This window comes from Pelodiscus sinensis, chromosome 12, assembly GCF_049634645.1.
Source record: "Pelodiscus sinensis isolate JC-2024 chromosome 12, ASM4963464v1, whole genome shotgun sequence".
Lineage (NCBI taxonomy): Eukaryota > Metazoa > Chordata > Testudines > Trionychidae > Pelodiscus > Pelodiscus sinensis.
In genome coordinates this window covers 20,799,718-20,815,356 of record NC_134722.1, presented here as the reverse complement: position 1 = coordinate 20,815,356, position 15,639 = coordinate 20,799,718, and the positions used below count along the sequence as shown (strand labels likewise).

Here is a 15,639-nt window from a genome sequence, read left to right as displayed (position 1 = left end):
TGGGTAGTTGTAATGACATTTAAAAAGCCTTAGATGTCCAGGCACATCCTGGACTTCCAGAACTTATCTAGATGACAGAATTCCTTGGAATTTGCTTCCTAGGAAGGGTTTGTATTAGTCATCTTTTCCTTCGCTCCAGGTGATCTTTTCTCATCCTGTGAAGTCTACTACTACCCATCCGAGTATTTCCATACTCTACAAAACAAAATGTAGTTGACAATTTCTCCTAGTAGGGATGCATAATCCCATTTAATTAATTAAAACATTTAACCATTTAATTATTGAAGGAGATGGGAAGTGGATCACTCCAGTCTGGATGGGCTGGAGCACCCTACCCACAATGTGCCCCTTGGGGGCTGGAATTGTGCCCTACCTGCACGGGAGCTGCTTCAACTTCCACTGGTTCATTGGAAAGTGAGGCTTACTGGTTCTCCTGACTCTTACCATTACTGATGCTCTGGAATTCAATTGTGGATGCTAGATGCCTTTTTGTATTTAACTCTATCATGTACTGTATGCTAACTTGAAGTACTACTTCTCTTCTCACTTTCAAACACCCCTTGTGTTCACCTGGCATGAATGTAGAAATATTCTAAAAGGGCACGAATGACATGTCACTATTTCATACTATTCTTGTGTATTAGAAAAATACATTTGTCTTTTTGAGAGTAATGTGAATTAACTGTTAACATGTCTAAACAGAAGTTTGAAAACACAAAGGCTGCATCTACACTGGCAAGTTTTTCTGCAAAAGCAATTGCTTTTTTGGAAAAACTTGCCAGCTGCCTACACTGGCCACTTAGTCAGTGTTCTTGCACAAATTCAATCTAATGTAAGATTGTCAGTGTTCTTCCACAAATACAATGACTCTCCTGTTTGGGGAAAAAGCCCTCTTGCACAAAAAAGCCCAGATGGTGAAAATGGCGATGGGGGCCTTGCGGAAAACCACATCTAGATTGGCACGGGTGCTCTTGTGCAAATCTAGATGCTCTTTTCCACAAATGCTTTTAATGGAAAAACTTTTCTGTTAAAAGCATTTGTGAAAAATCATGCCAGTCTAGACATAGCTTATGGGATTCATTTCTGCAGAAGCAAATAGTTAAGAGTTCATTCCTTACCCTTATTGCAATACAGTTTTCTTATAGTGGAGGACCTGTCCAACTCTGAAACTAATGCATCTTACACTCATGCTGATAGCTTTAAGGGGTTGATAAAAGTAGTCATTTTCTACTTGAAAACTGCATAGGCATTGCTATGTGTTCTACTTATGCTTCTGTGGAATGACTATTGTAAACTAGTTTTAAATCTTAAAAGTAATGATGGAAAAAGGAAGTGGGATTAAATTCAAAAGGGTGAGTCAAAGGGCTAGGATTCATAAAGGAAAAGCCCTTTCATTTGCCTTTTAACTGATTAATTAGCTTCTGTTATTACTAATTTCAACTGCTATATTGTAATTTATCCCTTAACATAAAGTAAGTGATCATGAAGCAAACTAATTAGATAAAACAAGCCCAGTCTTATGGTTTGGCAGAGGGAAGCAGCTGAAAACTGAACAGGGAAGAACTTCCTTCAGCTAGAAAACTCTTTAGCAGAAACAGGAGTGAAGTGATACAGCTGAGGGCACCACTGTTGTGTTAAGTTTACCAAGCATCAAAGTAGAATGCTCTAGACACAAAATTGGTGTATGTAGCTGCAAAAATGACTACTTGCAGCCACAGCAATGGATAGGGATAGCTGTGGATTTGCAGGATCGGGGCGGGGGGGGGGGGGGGGGGGAGTAGAGGCTGTGGTCTGTGTCCACAGTATAGCTATAAAAGCTTGAGGTGTAGCTGAGTTACAAATTAAGTATTCAGGGGCTAGCGTGAGCTAAACTATCCCTGCTCACTCTTGCATATGCCGTCCTAGCTTTCTCTATGCATTTATGCAGTACTGCTGTGTGTAATAGTGACAGCAGCTAAGGGGTACATGAGCACAGGTATGTAGAGTAACTCCTAGCTAACCACTTCAAGTAGCTTCGTCTAACCAAGTGGATTTAACCCTCTGCTGTTTGTGCTGGCTGTAACTAGTCACCACCCCTGCTGCCTAAGCTCTGGCTGGACTTACTAGCCCAGGCAGTGCTTTGCCTACACATCGCTCCTGCTCTGGTACTGCCTGGGCCTCTCGCACGAAAGCTGCTCCGGAAAGAGGAGGAGGGCTGGATGCAGGATCCCACTCTCCAAGGCTTGGCCTCCTGGTCTACTCCAGGGTCCTGCGGGGGGGTAGAGAGAAGCCCAGATCCCTGCCCGAGATTCGTTCCCGGACTCTCACGCAGGCCCTGGGGCCGGAGCTGAAGCGTCTGCCGGGGCGGTTCCGGAAGCGCCCGGCTGTAGGCGCGAAGCCGAGCCTCACGCCGGAGCGGAGAGGGATGCTCTGGAGAGCCCGGGCGGGGAGAAAGTGCGTCTCCCCCCAGCTGCAGGCAGTGGTAGCGACCTGGGCGGAGCCAATCGGAGCTTGGCGCGGGAAGGGCTGGACGGCTGGGATTCCCAGATGCCCTGGCGCGGGGACCGGGGTAATTTCTGACCGCACAGGAAGCGGAAATGACGCAGAAGACACGGCAGTCGGTGAGCCGGCTTATACCATCCCTTGCTGCCTGGCCTGTACGGTGAGCGGGCCTGAGGGCCCCACCTTCGCTCCCCTGGGTGTAGAGGGGCCTTCCTCGGAGGCCCCGCTGAGGAGTCGGGCGCGCTGCTGTGCCCAGGGCATGTCGGGCGGCGGCCGCGCTTAGGGACGCAGAGGGGTGAATGGGCGGAGCTCGTTGCGCGGGGAGGCGGTTTGCTGACGACAGTTGGTTTTCTCGTCCCCCCCCACCCCCCCCCCTTGGGGCTCTAGTGGTAGCGGCCGGGGCAGAGCCAATCAGAACCTCGCGCGGGGAGAGAGGCCGGAGCAGGGGCCATGTCGGTGGTTTTCGTGCCGGAGCGGCTGCGCGGGAAGGCGGAAGTGAATCAGGAGACCCTGCAGCGGGTGAGTCGGCCCGGACCCCCTCGAGCGCCCCCTCGCGCGCGGGACGTTCCCTCCCCTGGCCTTGGGGGCAGCGAGCGGCCGGGGAGCCAGCCAGAGCCTCTGCCGCGACACTGCCCAGCCGTGCCACGTGGGGGGGAGGAGTCAGTAACAGGGCGCTGAGCGCCAGCGCGCTCCCGCGCCCCCTTCCCTCCGTGCCCGCCCTTGTGGCTCTGGCAGGGGAGGATGCAGAAAGGGGGCAGGGAGCTGAGGGGGGATGGAAGCGGCCCGTCGGCTACCCAATACGCTTAGGCCTAGTCACTCCCCGCCCCTCCCCCACCTTGCTGCCTGTGTCAGAGGTACCACGGGGGGCAGCGGGAGCCAACTTAAGCTGCTTTCTCCCAGCATCATCTCTGTGGGGGAGGAGGGACAGAGTGGTCCCTGCTCTCACCCGTCTGACTGCTGTGCCTCTGACGGGTAGTACCAGCGCCACAGGCAGCTCTCAGTGTGGATGCTAATGAGAGGTTATTTGGCTAATCATGTAATCGATACAATTTGTATCAACTACATGATTAGTCGATAAGCACCGCTCTGAGCTGCAGTGATGGTAGCAACCAGAGCTGGCCTGAACCAGGACTGAGCTGGGCTCTTATTACATTTAAAATGCAGAGCTGCAGCAATTCTGGAACAATCCAAGTGGTGCCGGCTCCGAACTGCTGCAGCTCTGCATTATAAATGTAATAAGAGTCCAGCAGCCCGTCCACGTGGCGGGTGTCCACCAGGGGCAAGGCTGCTTCACAGCAGTCACCCCCATCCCCGTGCCTCTGTTAGAGGCAGCTGGCACTATGGAGACAGTCCTGCGGGGAGCCTGCTTTTAACCTGACTTCCCCCAGCACTGGCTCTCATAAAGAGGCAGCAAGGGGGAGGGGAAGTGAGTAGTTGAGTCTTCTACTCGCTTACATCCCTAGTCCCTGGATCCCAGAAGCTGGGGAATCTGATGCCAAAAGCCTCTTAGTTGAAGCTTCGAGTGGGGAAGCCTGACAGCCAAAGCCCTGTGGCTCATGGGTCAGGAGGGAGGTTTAGCCTGTCATTGGAGCTTCTGGCTGAATCCTATGAGAGGCTGAAGCCTGTCCCTGGAGTCCCCAGCAGAAGCTCACTCCCTAGGTTCTGCTCAGAAGGAAGGGTCTGCTTTATTCCTCTCTCCCATCTGTATTGAGGCTGTTACTACCACATTTGAGAAATACTGTTCTAGGCCTCACAAATAAATCAGCCTGCATACCTAAACTTCAGAAAGATGCAGGAAAAATATTTTCAGCCTGATGAAGTGGGTCTTTGCCCATGAAATCTTATGCTCCAATAAATCTGTTAGTCTATAAGGTGCCACAAGACTCCTCATCGCTTTTGCAGATTCAGACTAACACAGCTACCCCCTGATAATTTTCAGCCTAGTTATCAAAGACAAAACCAGACACCTAAAGGGAATTTTTGCCGTTATAAACAACTTACAGTAAAAGATTTCAAACAATTGTAGCAGCAGTAAAGCACTAATGTATGTGTTTCTTTTAGTTACTAGATGAAAACGATCAACTGATTCGGTGCATTGTAGAATATCAAAATAAAGGAAGAGCTACAGAGTGTGTGCAGTAAGTAAGTTTATTCCGAAATGCAGTCACTATGATGCATATATAGCAAAGGTTCTAGTTTAGATGTTCAACACACCGAATTTATCAGAAAATGTTGTATAGAAAAATTAGGACTTAAAATAAGCCTTGTTCAGTGACCACATGCAAGATCAATATTTTATTTTTCAGTTGATGATGCAATAAGCTTCCTCATCTTTAGGGTGAAAGTAATTTAGAAGTTGGGTATAGGAGAAATAAAATACAATGGGAAATAAACTATTTCCCCAAGAGTAAGTTTTTCCATTTTGGGTGTACAGTAAAGAGCCTAATATGGTATGTATTCATGGACTTCAGTTTTTTGTAGAAAATAACAACCGTTCAAATAATGTCAAGTCTTGTTACCTTTTGAATTTTCCAAACTTTTTTCTCTCATAGGTACCAGCATATCTTGCACAGAAACATTATTTATTTGGCTACTATTGCTGATGCAGCACCACCCACTGTGCAGAAAACTGACTGATCCCACAAACTTGGACATCCTTCAGTGGTGCCTATATAAAGCAAGACGACATGATTGAATTGGAGGAATGCTAAGGCTCAGAGGAATACAACATTCCCTCTTTGACTGGCTAAAAGAACAAGCTTTGATAGGGATCATCTGGGAATCCAAGGGCCATGATTCATGGGCATTAGGGAGTAGAATAGGAAGAGAATTGCTAGGGCCTTGCATGTTGTTAGTGGTGAGCTGATAAATATGTGGAAGATGCCTTGCAACCATCTTCCCCTTTCTTGGTTTGAGAGAAAAATACAGCTTTCCTGACAGTGCTGCCACCTAAATCTTTCATGCTTCTGTGAGTATAGGTGACAATATGGAGCAGTATCACTGAACCCCTAACAACCTGAATTTCATCATGTATTCTTTTGGAAAATGAGCTTGGTGTAAAGGTGGTGAATGACGACACTGGATACCAGAGGGCAGATTGAGCTTGGAACAAAAGCTCAAATTCTGATTCACTTAAATAAAGGTTGGCCCTCCCTGGTCCAGCACTCTGAGGACCTGAGGTTAGTGCTCCCTTGCTGGCTGCCCCACTACTGGTCTCCTCTTGCTTGGGTTCCCTGCCACTGGCCCAGCACGGCTCCCTATCTGGCTTCTCTCCCACTAGCCCAGCATGGCTCCCCACCCACTACCCCAGGGCCTTCCAGGGTTCCCTGCGGGGACTGCTTGACCACTGCTGGCCCTGCTGCCTCAGGATGTTGTCTGAGATACCTGGCTGCTGCTGCCATCTGGGGTTTCCCAGCTGGGGTGCACAGCCCTGCCCTGCTGCTAGGGCTGTGTCTGCTGCTGCTGGGGATTCCAGCAGCCTGGTCAACCCAGTCCTGCTGCCATGGGGGGCTGCTCTGCTGCAACCGGGGATTTCTTGGCTGGGGCAGCAGCTCCTTGGCTGTGGCCTAGCTCCACTGAAATCAGGGCAGGGGCTTCCCAACCCTTGTGTTGCTCCTGTCTCTGGTGCTCTTTGGTCCTGCTGGACCGGAGTCCCAGATTTGGGAGGTTCAATCTGTACTGACAGATCTGACAGATAACTAGAGATAGTCTAGCACAGTGGCCACCAACCAGTAGATCCAGATGTACTGGTAGATCTTGGAGCCTTTGACAGGTGATCCTGACAGGTTTGGCAAGGGGGCTGTCAAGTGCCAGCACTTCATCTGCCCCTCTCAGCACTGCTGTGCTACTCCTGCCCTCTGCCTTGGAGGTGCCCCTCACCCCAAGAGGCTCCTGCTTGCTGTGCAGGGCACAAGAAGGGGGGGGGGGCGCTGATATCACGGTGCCCCTCCCTCCATCCTGTACCACATCTCCACAAAGCAAAGGGGAGCAGGGATGGAGAGAGTTTGCTGGCTGCTTTGGGGAGTGGTGCAGGGCCAGGATAGGGGTGAGCCTGCCTTAGCCCCACTACACCACCACCCAGAAGCGACCTGTGGTAAGTGGTGCCCAGCTGGAGCCTGCATTCCAAACCTCAGACCCAGTCCTGAACCCCAAACCCCTACCCCCAGCCTGATAAAAGTGAGTGAGATTGGGGAGGGAGGATGGAGTGAGGAGAGGTGGGGCCTTGGAGGCGGGGCAAGGATGTGAGGTAGATCCTGGTTTGCACTTAAATTCAGAAAGTGATCTCATGCTTAAAAAGGTTGGAGATCCCTAGCACTTGCAGGAGCTAGCCTTTACTGTATTGCGACAATACACAGAAGCTCTAAGCAGAATTAGGGCCTCCTTGTGCTAGCTGCCCTGAAGACCTGACCGTCCTTTTTCTACTCCAGTACCAGTTATTGGACCATGCAGTTAAAGAGATTCATGACAATTCTCCACGCCCTCTAAAATTATACCAGAGACTGATAGTCTTCCTTCACTAAACAGCCACACTAACTAAAATCTGGCTTAGTGCTCTATCCCTTTTCCATGCCATTGTCAGGTTTATAGAGCAGTCACACTGTACTTCTACATCACACTTTTGCTTTTGAATGTATCTAGTTGCAATGCTCACTTCTGAGAATTGTTGTCAGTGGCCTGAAAGACAAGCAAACAATTTTAAGTTTGTCATTCTTCCCTCCTGGTTGTACTAAGTATGTCTACAACTGATTTCTCTTGTCTAAGTTCTTGAATTTGAGAATTTACAATCTCCACAGTAAAACCTGTGTAATTGTACTTAACTTGCTTTGCCAATAGGTGGGCACTGCAGCAATCAGAAGACATTTATTCCTCCCCAGTGCATGATGTACAGAGACTTCCAATAATCCGGCACCTTTGGGACCCTGGGGATGCCAGATTATCGAATATGCCGACGTATCAGGAGGTACTCTGGCAGGGGGGCTGTGACGGATCGGGCGGGAAACAGCGTGGTGTGGGGCAAACCGGGTGCTGGTGAGGGGCAACGCTGCAGGACCAACCCGGCAGCACCCCAACTGCTCTGGCACACAGCTTCCCCAAGTCCGCTGCTGGTCAGTTTCAGCAGTGGTAGACTTGGGGAAGCCGTGGGACAGCTGCCCCTCACCTGAGCGGCGCTGTGGGACCAACTGGGCAGCACCCCAGCTGCTCTTCCCCACATCCGCTGCTGCTGAAACTGACCAGTGGCGGACTTGGGGAAGCCCTGGGGCAGAGCAGATGGGGTGCTGCCGGGTTGGAGAGGGGCAGCGCTGCAGGACCAACTGGGCAGCAACCCAGCTGCTGTGCTCCACCCCACTTCCCCAGGTCTGCAGCTGGTCAGTTTCAGCAGCAGCAGCGTCAGACTTTGGGAAGCAGTGCAGAGCAGCTCCAGTTGTCTGGGTGGCCAGATCACTTCCAGGTTCCTGTTGGTGCCAGACCACCGGATGCCGGGCATTTGGAGTTTTACTGTAGTGCATTCTACCTTCATCTCTGATGAGAATATCTTCATGGGCCAGTTTTCCTGGAAAGGGATTTAGACTCTTAAATCTCAGTTTGTAGTACAACCAACACTTGTAGATTATACATTTCATTAAACCCATGCTACATCATAAGTATACAGCTGTTTGAATCATTTTAATTTTATTTATAGTTAATGAAAATATTTTCATTTAAGTTGTAAAAACCTTGGTTTTAAGTTGGCAAAAATTCAGGGTAAGTAATTTGTGTCAGATGCAATACAAGGATACATCTTGCTGCACTCACAGTCAACTGCTGCACAACCAATTGCAATAGTTAATTTACAGGATACATTGCAATATGATTCTATGAAGATTGAACTAAAGCTCTTCTCAGTGAGCTAAAGCACTTTTGGGATTAGTATGAAATTCATGCAACAAGTGAGTTAGAGGAAACCTACTTTACGGCTGCTAGACAAACAAAAGAGATTTCAAAGTATTAAGTGGCTTGAGTAGTTGCTTCCCTCCTAAACATGAAAGTTTATCAAATATTCTGAGGTTACATTTCTCATTTTCCAACAAAAGAACAGCTGATTTCTTTCACAGATTATTCAGTAATGTGTATTTTCAGAAATAGTATGTAAGTATTATCCTCTTAGTGGAAATACTTAGGAAATGAGTTTTAAATCTGCATTTAAATATTTTATAAGGGAATACTCATTGTTTGAGTAATGTCAAAGTGGAGTAAGTATTTTAACTTGCTTGACAATGTTAGATATTTTGTAATCTGATAAAGACCTCTAAATCAATTCCTTTGATATCAGTGAAAAGACTGGCCTGATTTTTGGGGTTTTTTTTCCCCTCAATGAGTTGTCGTATTCATATATTTCATTGCTAGCAAAAAGATACAGATAACAGGCTTTCATTCTGCACACTTCAGATTTTGTGTTTGTCACACAATTACTGTAATGTAAAAGAAATGGCATCAGATTGTAATTTTGTCCAAAAGCAAAGGTAATTGTCTCATCCATTAGATTTGTGAACCATGCATAAGGAAAGTGACTTTAGCAGCTATTCTGCAAGCTAAGTGAAAATATTAACCAGCAGAAGCCTTCTATGTTGAGGACGTAATACAACCTATTGCTTTTCAACAACTCTGCAATATTCATCATGCTATTTACTCTCCTCATTGTAGAGTAGCCCCAAAATAAGGAGGAAATTGATACCACATTCTAGTGTGCAGACAACTCACTAAAGTCATTAAGTAAACAGTTGACAGTTTTTTACATTAATATTTCTTGATACCTTTTCATTGACAAATTAAAGTTGCATCTTAAGGCGCTGTTCATTTTCAGTGGGGAGCATATTAAACAGGTATGACTTATTATTAATGTATATCTTTAATAAAGCATATAGATTTTGCTTTCAGGCGCTTTAAAAGGAAAATACAAAATGTTCAATTCCAGTTCAGAAGCATTAGCTATTCACAAGAAGTACTGCAGTAAGGGTAAGCACCAAACCCTTGCACTTGGCAGTGTAAATGATAAACAGGTTTTATGGCAAGACTTGTGTACCAAGTGCAACAATTTAAAAAATTACCAGTGTTCAGATCAATCGGCAGCAAATGGCATAGCACCTACATGGTCAAAATGCAGATAGAGAAATGGTTTCAATTTTGTTTCCACAATATTAAGTTTAGAAAGTGCCATTATTTGTAACTACCGATACATTACAAAAACTTCAGCAACAGTTTTGGCACTTGTTAGGAAAAGTTCAAAATTATAAATAATTCTAATTTGCGTTTGGATTTAATATGAGTAATAATGGGACATACAACCAAATTTAGGATCAAATGTTAATCAACACACTTTAGGAAACTCCAAACCATTTGTCAACCTAAGTAACCACTAGCACTTTCAGGAGAGGGTTTTCAAAAGTAAAATAGTACAGAGCATTAACAATTTACACACAAAAGCCACACTGATTGTGCAAAACACATTACTGTAAAAAGTCCATGTACAGCAAACAATTCTTTGTAAACATGGTAAGTATGAATTTTCAGAAAACATGGTGGCAATATATCAAATACAGGCAACATTGGCATCCTTAAACAGCACAAAGGTAACATTCCGGGCCTGTGACTACAGCCCATCACCATACAAACAAAAAGGAGTGAATGGGTTTTAAACACCCAAATGTTTAATAGTATTAGTGTTGTATATTTTATATATATATATATTTTATTTTTTGGTATCTTTAGATATAGATGTACCTAAGTTTGTAGAAAAATGGGAACATAAATGTGCTTTTATCTTCACTGAAAAAAATTTATATGTAGTTAGAACTAAACCCCCACTTTACTAGTAGTTAACATATTAGAATGGCATTATGATTTAAGAAAATACAAAAATAAGATTAATACTGTCAAAACTTTATACCAGAAAATATGATTTAAACTCTTTTAAAGATGAAATATGAACATTTTTAAATAAGCTTTAACTATATAAAGAATCTTCTGTAACTTCAATTAATATACAATGGGATAACTATACATATATATTTATTTTTTCTTTTTCAATTTAAGCACCAGTCTCACGCGCCTGGATCCACTTTGGTTGGAAGTTTATTCCAAATTCCACAGGTTCACTTTGTAAGGGCACATAATATTTTAAGTATCTGCTACTCAACATTTTAATCTAGTTTTTCTTCGGAGCCAGCTCACAGTTTTTACCCTAAATGTAGCATCTGAAATAAGACTTTAAATATATGCCAAGTAGTCTTTTAGTTATAGTTTCATACATTTAAGGAGCACTGTGGGGGTAATGCCTTTGGCCAAATGTAGAAGTATCATATTGTGTATCTGAAAATCAGTGTAGTCATATCCACATAGATACCATCTACCTTCAGCAGCCCAAAAAACATTTGAAACAAATTTGAGTGATTCCAGCAGCTCTACATTTACATTAATGAAATTACTGCAAAGCGCAGTTTTGCAGTGGTTTTTGCAACACTTCTGTAACAAACCCACTGTGCGGCATGTTAAAAGCTGCTGCCCCACTTCATTAAAAAAGTTGTCACAGGCTGTTTACTTAGAATACAAAGACTTTACAACTTGTCCATTATAAATCTAAACAAGAACAGTGTTGAGCAAAAGCAACCACTATATTTGCTAAAATAGTCCAAGGATTTTAGCAGGTGTTTAACTATAAATCTATATGAAAATAGCTATAAAATAGTGTCTTGCATGGTACTCTTAGCAATTTTTAAAAAGGGGGTTGAAAAGTAAAGATAATATACACATTTTAAAAGCATTTCATATCTCAGTTTCTGACTGTTTTGTGTACATTTAACAAATATATTGGCTGTTTGCTCAACACTGTAAAACAATTTAAAACCTATGTACATCACCATAAAGTTTTCACTCCACATATTAAAAAAAAACAACCCAGAACACAGCCAATACACAAAGGGGAAACAAAGATAATATACATAACTTATAAGACTGTTTGGCCCTATGATGCATCTTTCCAATATAAAAAAGCATTTAGTATTGATGCAAATAAGATGGTCTGCGTTCGTGCTTTACTGGAAAAGATTTAAAGCCCTTATTCAGCTGTTTGTGCTGGGGAGTCTGCTGCTGTGGTGAGTGTTGCTGCTGAGCATAGGCAAAATTGGAGGAAATCCCTGTTGATGGAGCACAGTCATTGGCTGTAGACCAAACTGGTGACTGTAAAATCTGCATTGTGTCATTCCACTGACTGACTGGGTTACTCATCTGATACAAAGATGTACTCTGATTGGGCAGTGTATTTGTGATGGATGTAGAATGCTGCCACGGAGCCTTAGGAGGCCAGGTTTTGGTTTTATTATCCTGTGGAGATAGAATTGTCAGGTTTGATTTTGCAAATCAAAATACTTTCTTTTGGAACTGTGTAAATCTTAGTTATAGTAAGGAAAGACAGGAAAAAAGTTCATTTTTTATACTTGTATAATAGGTACCCTTTTTCCTAGAAAAGAAGTATGTTGCAAAATCATTCATAGGGTTTCCATAGGTTTTTCCCTATTTTTGTTTATAAAAATTCTATGGAATCATTATGCTAAAAAAATTACTACTGGCTTAAAGGAGGCATATGTTCAATATCCAGACTTTCTTCATGAAATATCCTGAACACATTTACAATTGGTAGAGCTCTACTACATCTTTATAGGGCAAAGACTAATTTGTTTCAGTTATCATTTATGTTGGTGGTCAGTCTCATTGTCTGGCAGCTCACTTCACGGTGTGATTCATTTCCCTATTCATTTCTCACTTTAAAAAAATTACCTGACAGCAAAGCAGTATTAACCCTGCATCTATGCCACACTAACGTGCCATTAGCACACCCTGATAAACATACCACTTGCTGTGGTTTGTCATCAACATATCAGGGGAAGTGAGGGGAAAAGAACACTACAAGAAATCAGGAAAGCCACACACTTCCATTCTCCAGCAACCAGGAACATGAGTCCAACAGGAGGGAAGCAATGCGGCTTCAACTGATTGAGCTGCTTCTAGTCAATTTTCCTTTTTTAAATTGTTACTGTTTATGTACTGACAAGAAACAGAGCAAAGATGCTTTGGAAGACGTTTTGTGCCAAGCTTTAGATTTCACTTACATTGAACATAATTTTTGGTATTGATTCAATTCAGAAGTTACAACAACTTAAATCTTGTGAGCAGTCTGAGGGTACCTATCAAGTTATCTAGTTTTTCTTCTCTTGATAGATCATCTTCATTAATATACAGAAAAAAACCCCCAATTTTTAGCTTACCTGATTAAGATCATCTACAGTGGAAAGAAGAGGTGGCGATGGTAGTGTGCTAGGTTCCTGCTCACCACTACTATGTTTTCTGCAGAAAACAACAGATTGACATGCAGTTTGCCATCATTTAAAAGTACCTCTTTTTCACCTACTGTAATGTGTAATTCTTAAGATGACAGACTGACTGAAAGATGAGATGAAAATTGTTTATTTTTCCTGAACATCTGACAGCTCTGTGTGTGCGTGTGTGCGCATTTTCATTCTATGCATCTTGTACCCAGTAAAGGGAAAGAAACATTAACTGTAAGGTTCCTGTTTCCTTAAAACAAAAGCTGGCAGGTAGATTCTGGGATAGTAGTTTCTACATTTTAACTTTAAAAAACAGTAGTTATAGGAAAACATCTTGAAATCAGTCACCCACCTTTTTCTGTCCTCTTATATATAGTAAAGTACGTATGTCAAACTGAGCTGTGTTCTGTGTACTCTTAAATTGGAGCCAAAGTAATCACAGAATACTAGTTCTGGAAGGGACCTCAAGAGGTCATAGAGTCCAGTCCCCTGCCCTCATGGCAGGACCAAATACTGTCTAGACCATCCCTGATAGACATTTATCTTACCTACTCTCAAATATCTCCAGAGATGGAGATTCCACAACCTCCCAGGGAAACTTATTCCAGTGTTTGACTACCCTGACAGTTAGGAACTTTTTCCTACTGTCCAATCTAAACCTCCCTTGCTGCAGTTTAAGCCAATTGCTTATTGTTCTATCCTCAGAGGCCAAGATGAACAAGTTTTCTCCCTTCTCCTCCTGACACCCTTTTAGATATCTGAAAATGGCTATCATGTCCCCCCCTCAGTCTTCTCTTTTCTAAACTAAACAAACCCAATTCTTTCAGCCTTCCTTCATAGGTCATGTTCTCAAATCTTTCATAAGTATAGTAATACAAATCTTTCATAAGTATAGTTTAGTTCCCAAGCTCTGCAGATGCTATATGTTACAGCAAGTACAGAGTTTGGCTTGTTTCTGGTGACAGAAGTGAACTGAATTAACTCACTTACTAAAAAGATTCGGTGTTAAAATTTGGATCCCACTATAGTAGCGCCTCTCTATCAATGGCTGATTTGATCAGAGCTTCTTGAACCCAATTTTAACACAGTATTAACTTACACCCCTTATTTTGTTTAAGCAGCTATAATTTAATCACTACTTATAGAAAGTTCTAATTTAAATGCCCAATTGCTAGTGATCATAAGAACAGCCATCCCAGGACAGACCAATGGCCCATCTGGCCCAGTATCTTGTCTTCTACTAGATGCTTCAGAACTGTGGTTCTCAACCAGAGATACACAGAGGACTTCAACACCTTTGCATATTTGCCTACTTTTACAATAGGTGTACAAAAACACACTAGCAAAGTCAGTATCAAATTTAATGAAATGAGTATACAGTAAAAATGAGAACATATGCAATTTTTCGATAATTGTGTTCTGTGATGCTTTTGTATTATGCCCAATTTTGTAAGCAAGTACATTTTAAGTGAAGTTAATTGGGGGTATGCAAGACAAATCAGACTCCTCAAAGGGGTATACAGTTATCTGGAAAGACTGAAAGTCACTTCTTCAGAGGGAATGAACAGAATAGGGAAATTGCTGAGTGATCCATCCAGTCCCAATATTTGTCCATCAGTCTGTCTTAGGGACACACACTGCATAGGGTTGCATCCCAGACATCTTGGCTAATAGCCACTGAACTTATCTAATTCTTTTTTGGACCCAGTTATACTTTTGGCTTTCACAACATCCCATTGCAATGTACTTCACAGGTTGACTCGTGTGTGTGAAGTATTTTTTATGTTTGTTTTGAGCCTGCAGCCTATTACTTTTCATTGAACTGCTGGTTCCTTTATTAGGGGAATTAAATAACTCTTATTTGCCTTCACACACCATTCACAATTTTACAGACTTCTATCATATTCCCATTAACTGTCTCTCTTCTAAAATGAACCGTTCCAATGTTTTTACCCCCTCCCTCCCCCCCAATATGGAAATTCTTCCATATCCCACATCATTTTTATTATCCTTCTCTACATTTTTTGCAGTGCACCAGAACTGTGCACTCAGTATTCAAGGCGTGGTATACCATAGATTTGTATAGTGGCAATATGATTTTATTTCTATTTTATTATCTATCCCTTTCCTAATAGTTAGCTTTTTTGACTGCCGCCGCACACTGAATGATTGTGTTCAGAGAACTATTCATAATGATCCAAGATCTCTTCTGAGTGGTAACAGCTAATTTAGACACCATAATTTTATATGTATAGTTGGTTGTATTTGTTCCAGTGTACATTACTTGATCTGATTCTGTGAGTGTTATACAAAATGGACAGAGCACCAGATGACCTCAGCAGGTTGAGCACATTACAGTTCAGTGGGCCCCCAAATATACATTGAAAATTGGAAATTTGTGAAACCCAGAAATACGATTTCTCCAAAGGTAGTTCTGTATAAGGAGCGAAGGCAGTCCCATATACTCTGCTTGGGCCTGTAGCACATTTGATCATTGTTACTGACAGATCTAGTAATAGCAATAGGAACTGATCTTTATCCATCTGCAGGAGATTTGACTAGTGCAGTCTGCGAGCCATAACTAGGTCCTGAAAGTAGCTTGACAAAAGTCAAAGATTTGAAGCACCTACATACTCAGAACTGTATCAGTCTTCTCCACAATCTTAACCAGAAATGAAAGATTACAAATAGGTCTAAAGTTGGCAAGACTGGCAACGTGGAGTTGTACATATGCTTTCCTAAAAGTACTTCCAACTATTTTTTTTACTTAAGTGTGTTACACTATTTATGTGTAACTATT

The 15,639-nt window shown here is 43.0% G+C and overlaps 2 protein-coding genes across 5 annotated transcripts in view; one reads left to right on the top strand and one right to left on the bottom strand.

The window, feature by feature from the left end:
• Positions 1–2,449: 2,449 nt before the first annotated feature.
• On the top strand, positions 2,450–8,123 carry SS18L2 (SS18 like 2). Its single transcript, XM_075940089.1, has 4 exons — positions 2,450–2,600; positions 2,869–3,000; positions 4,543–4,619; positions 5,034–8,123. Exons 2-4 carry the CDS (start codon positions 2,932–2,934, stop codon positions 5,116–5,118), a joined length of 231 nt encoding a protein of 76 aa, XP_075796204.1. The 5' UTR covers positions 2,450–2,600; positions 2,869–2,931; the 3' UTR covers positions 5,119–8,123.
• A 1,227-nt stretch (positions 8,124–9,350) lies between these two features.
• GARRE1 (granule associated Rac and RHOG effector 1) overlaps positions 9,351–15,639 on the bottom strand; it is a 99,025-nt gene continuing 92,736 nt past the window's right edge. For all 4 annotated transcript variants that reach the window (XM_075940084.1, XM_075940086.1, XM_075940085.1 and 1 more), the window contains 2 exons: positions 12,780–12,858; positions 9,351–11,838 (listed from right to left, as the gene is read on the bottom strand). In XM_075940084.1, the coding sequence (XP_075796199.1) occupies positions 11,512–11,838; positions 12,780–12,858 (406 nt within the window). In that variant the 3' untranslated portion in view covers positions 9,351–11,511. The remainder of the gene's footprint in view (positions 11,839–12,779; positions 12,859–15,639) is intronic.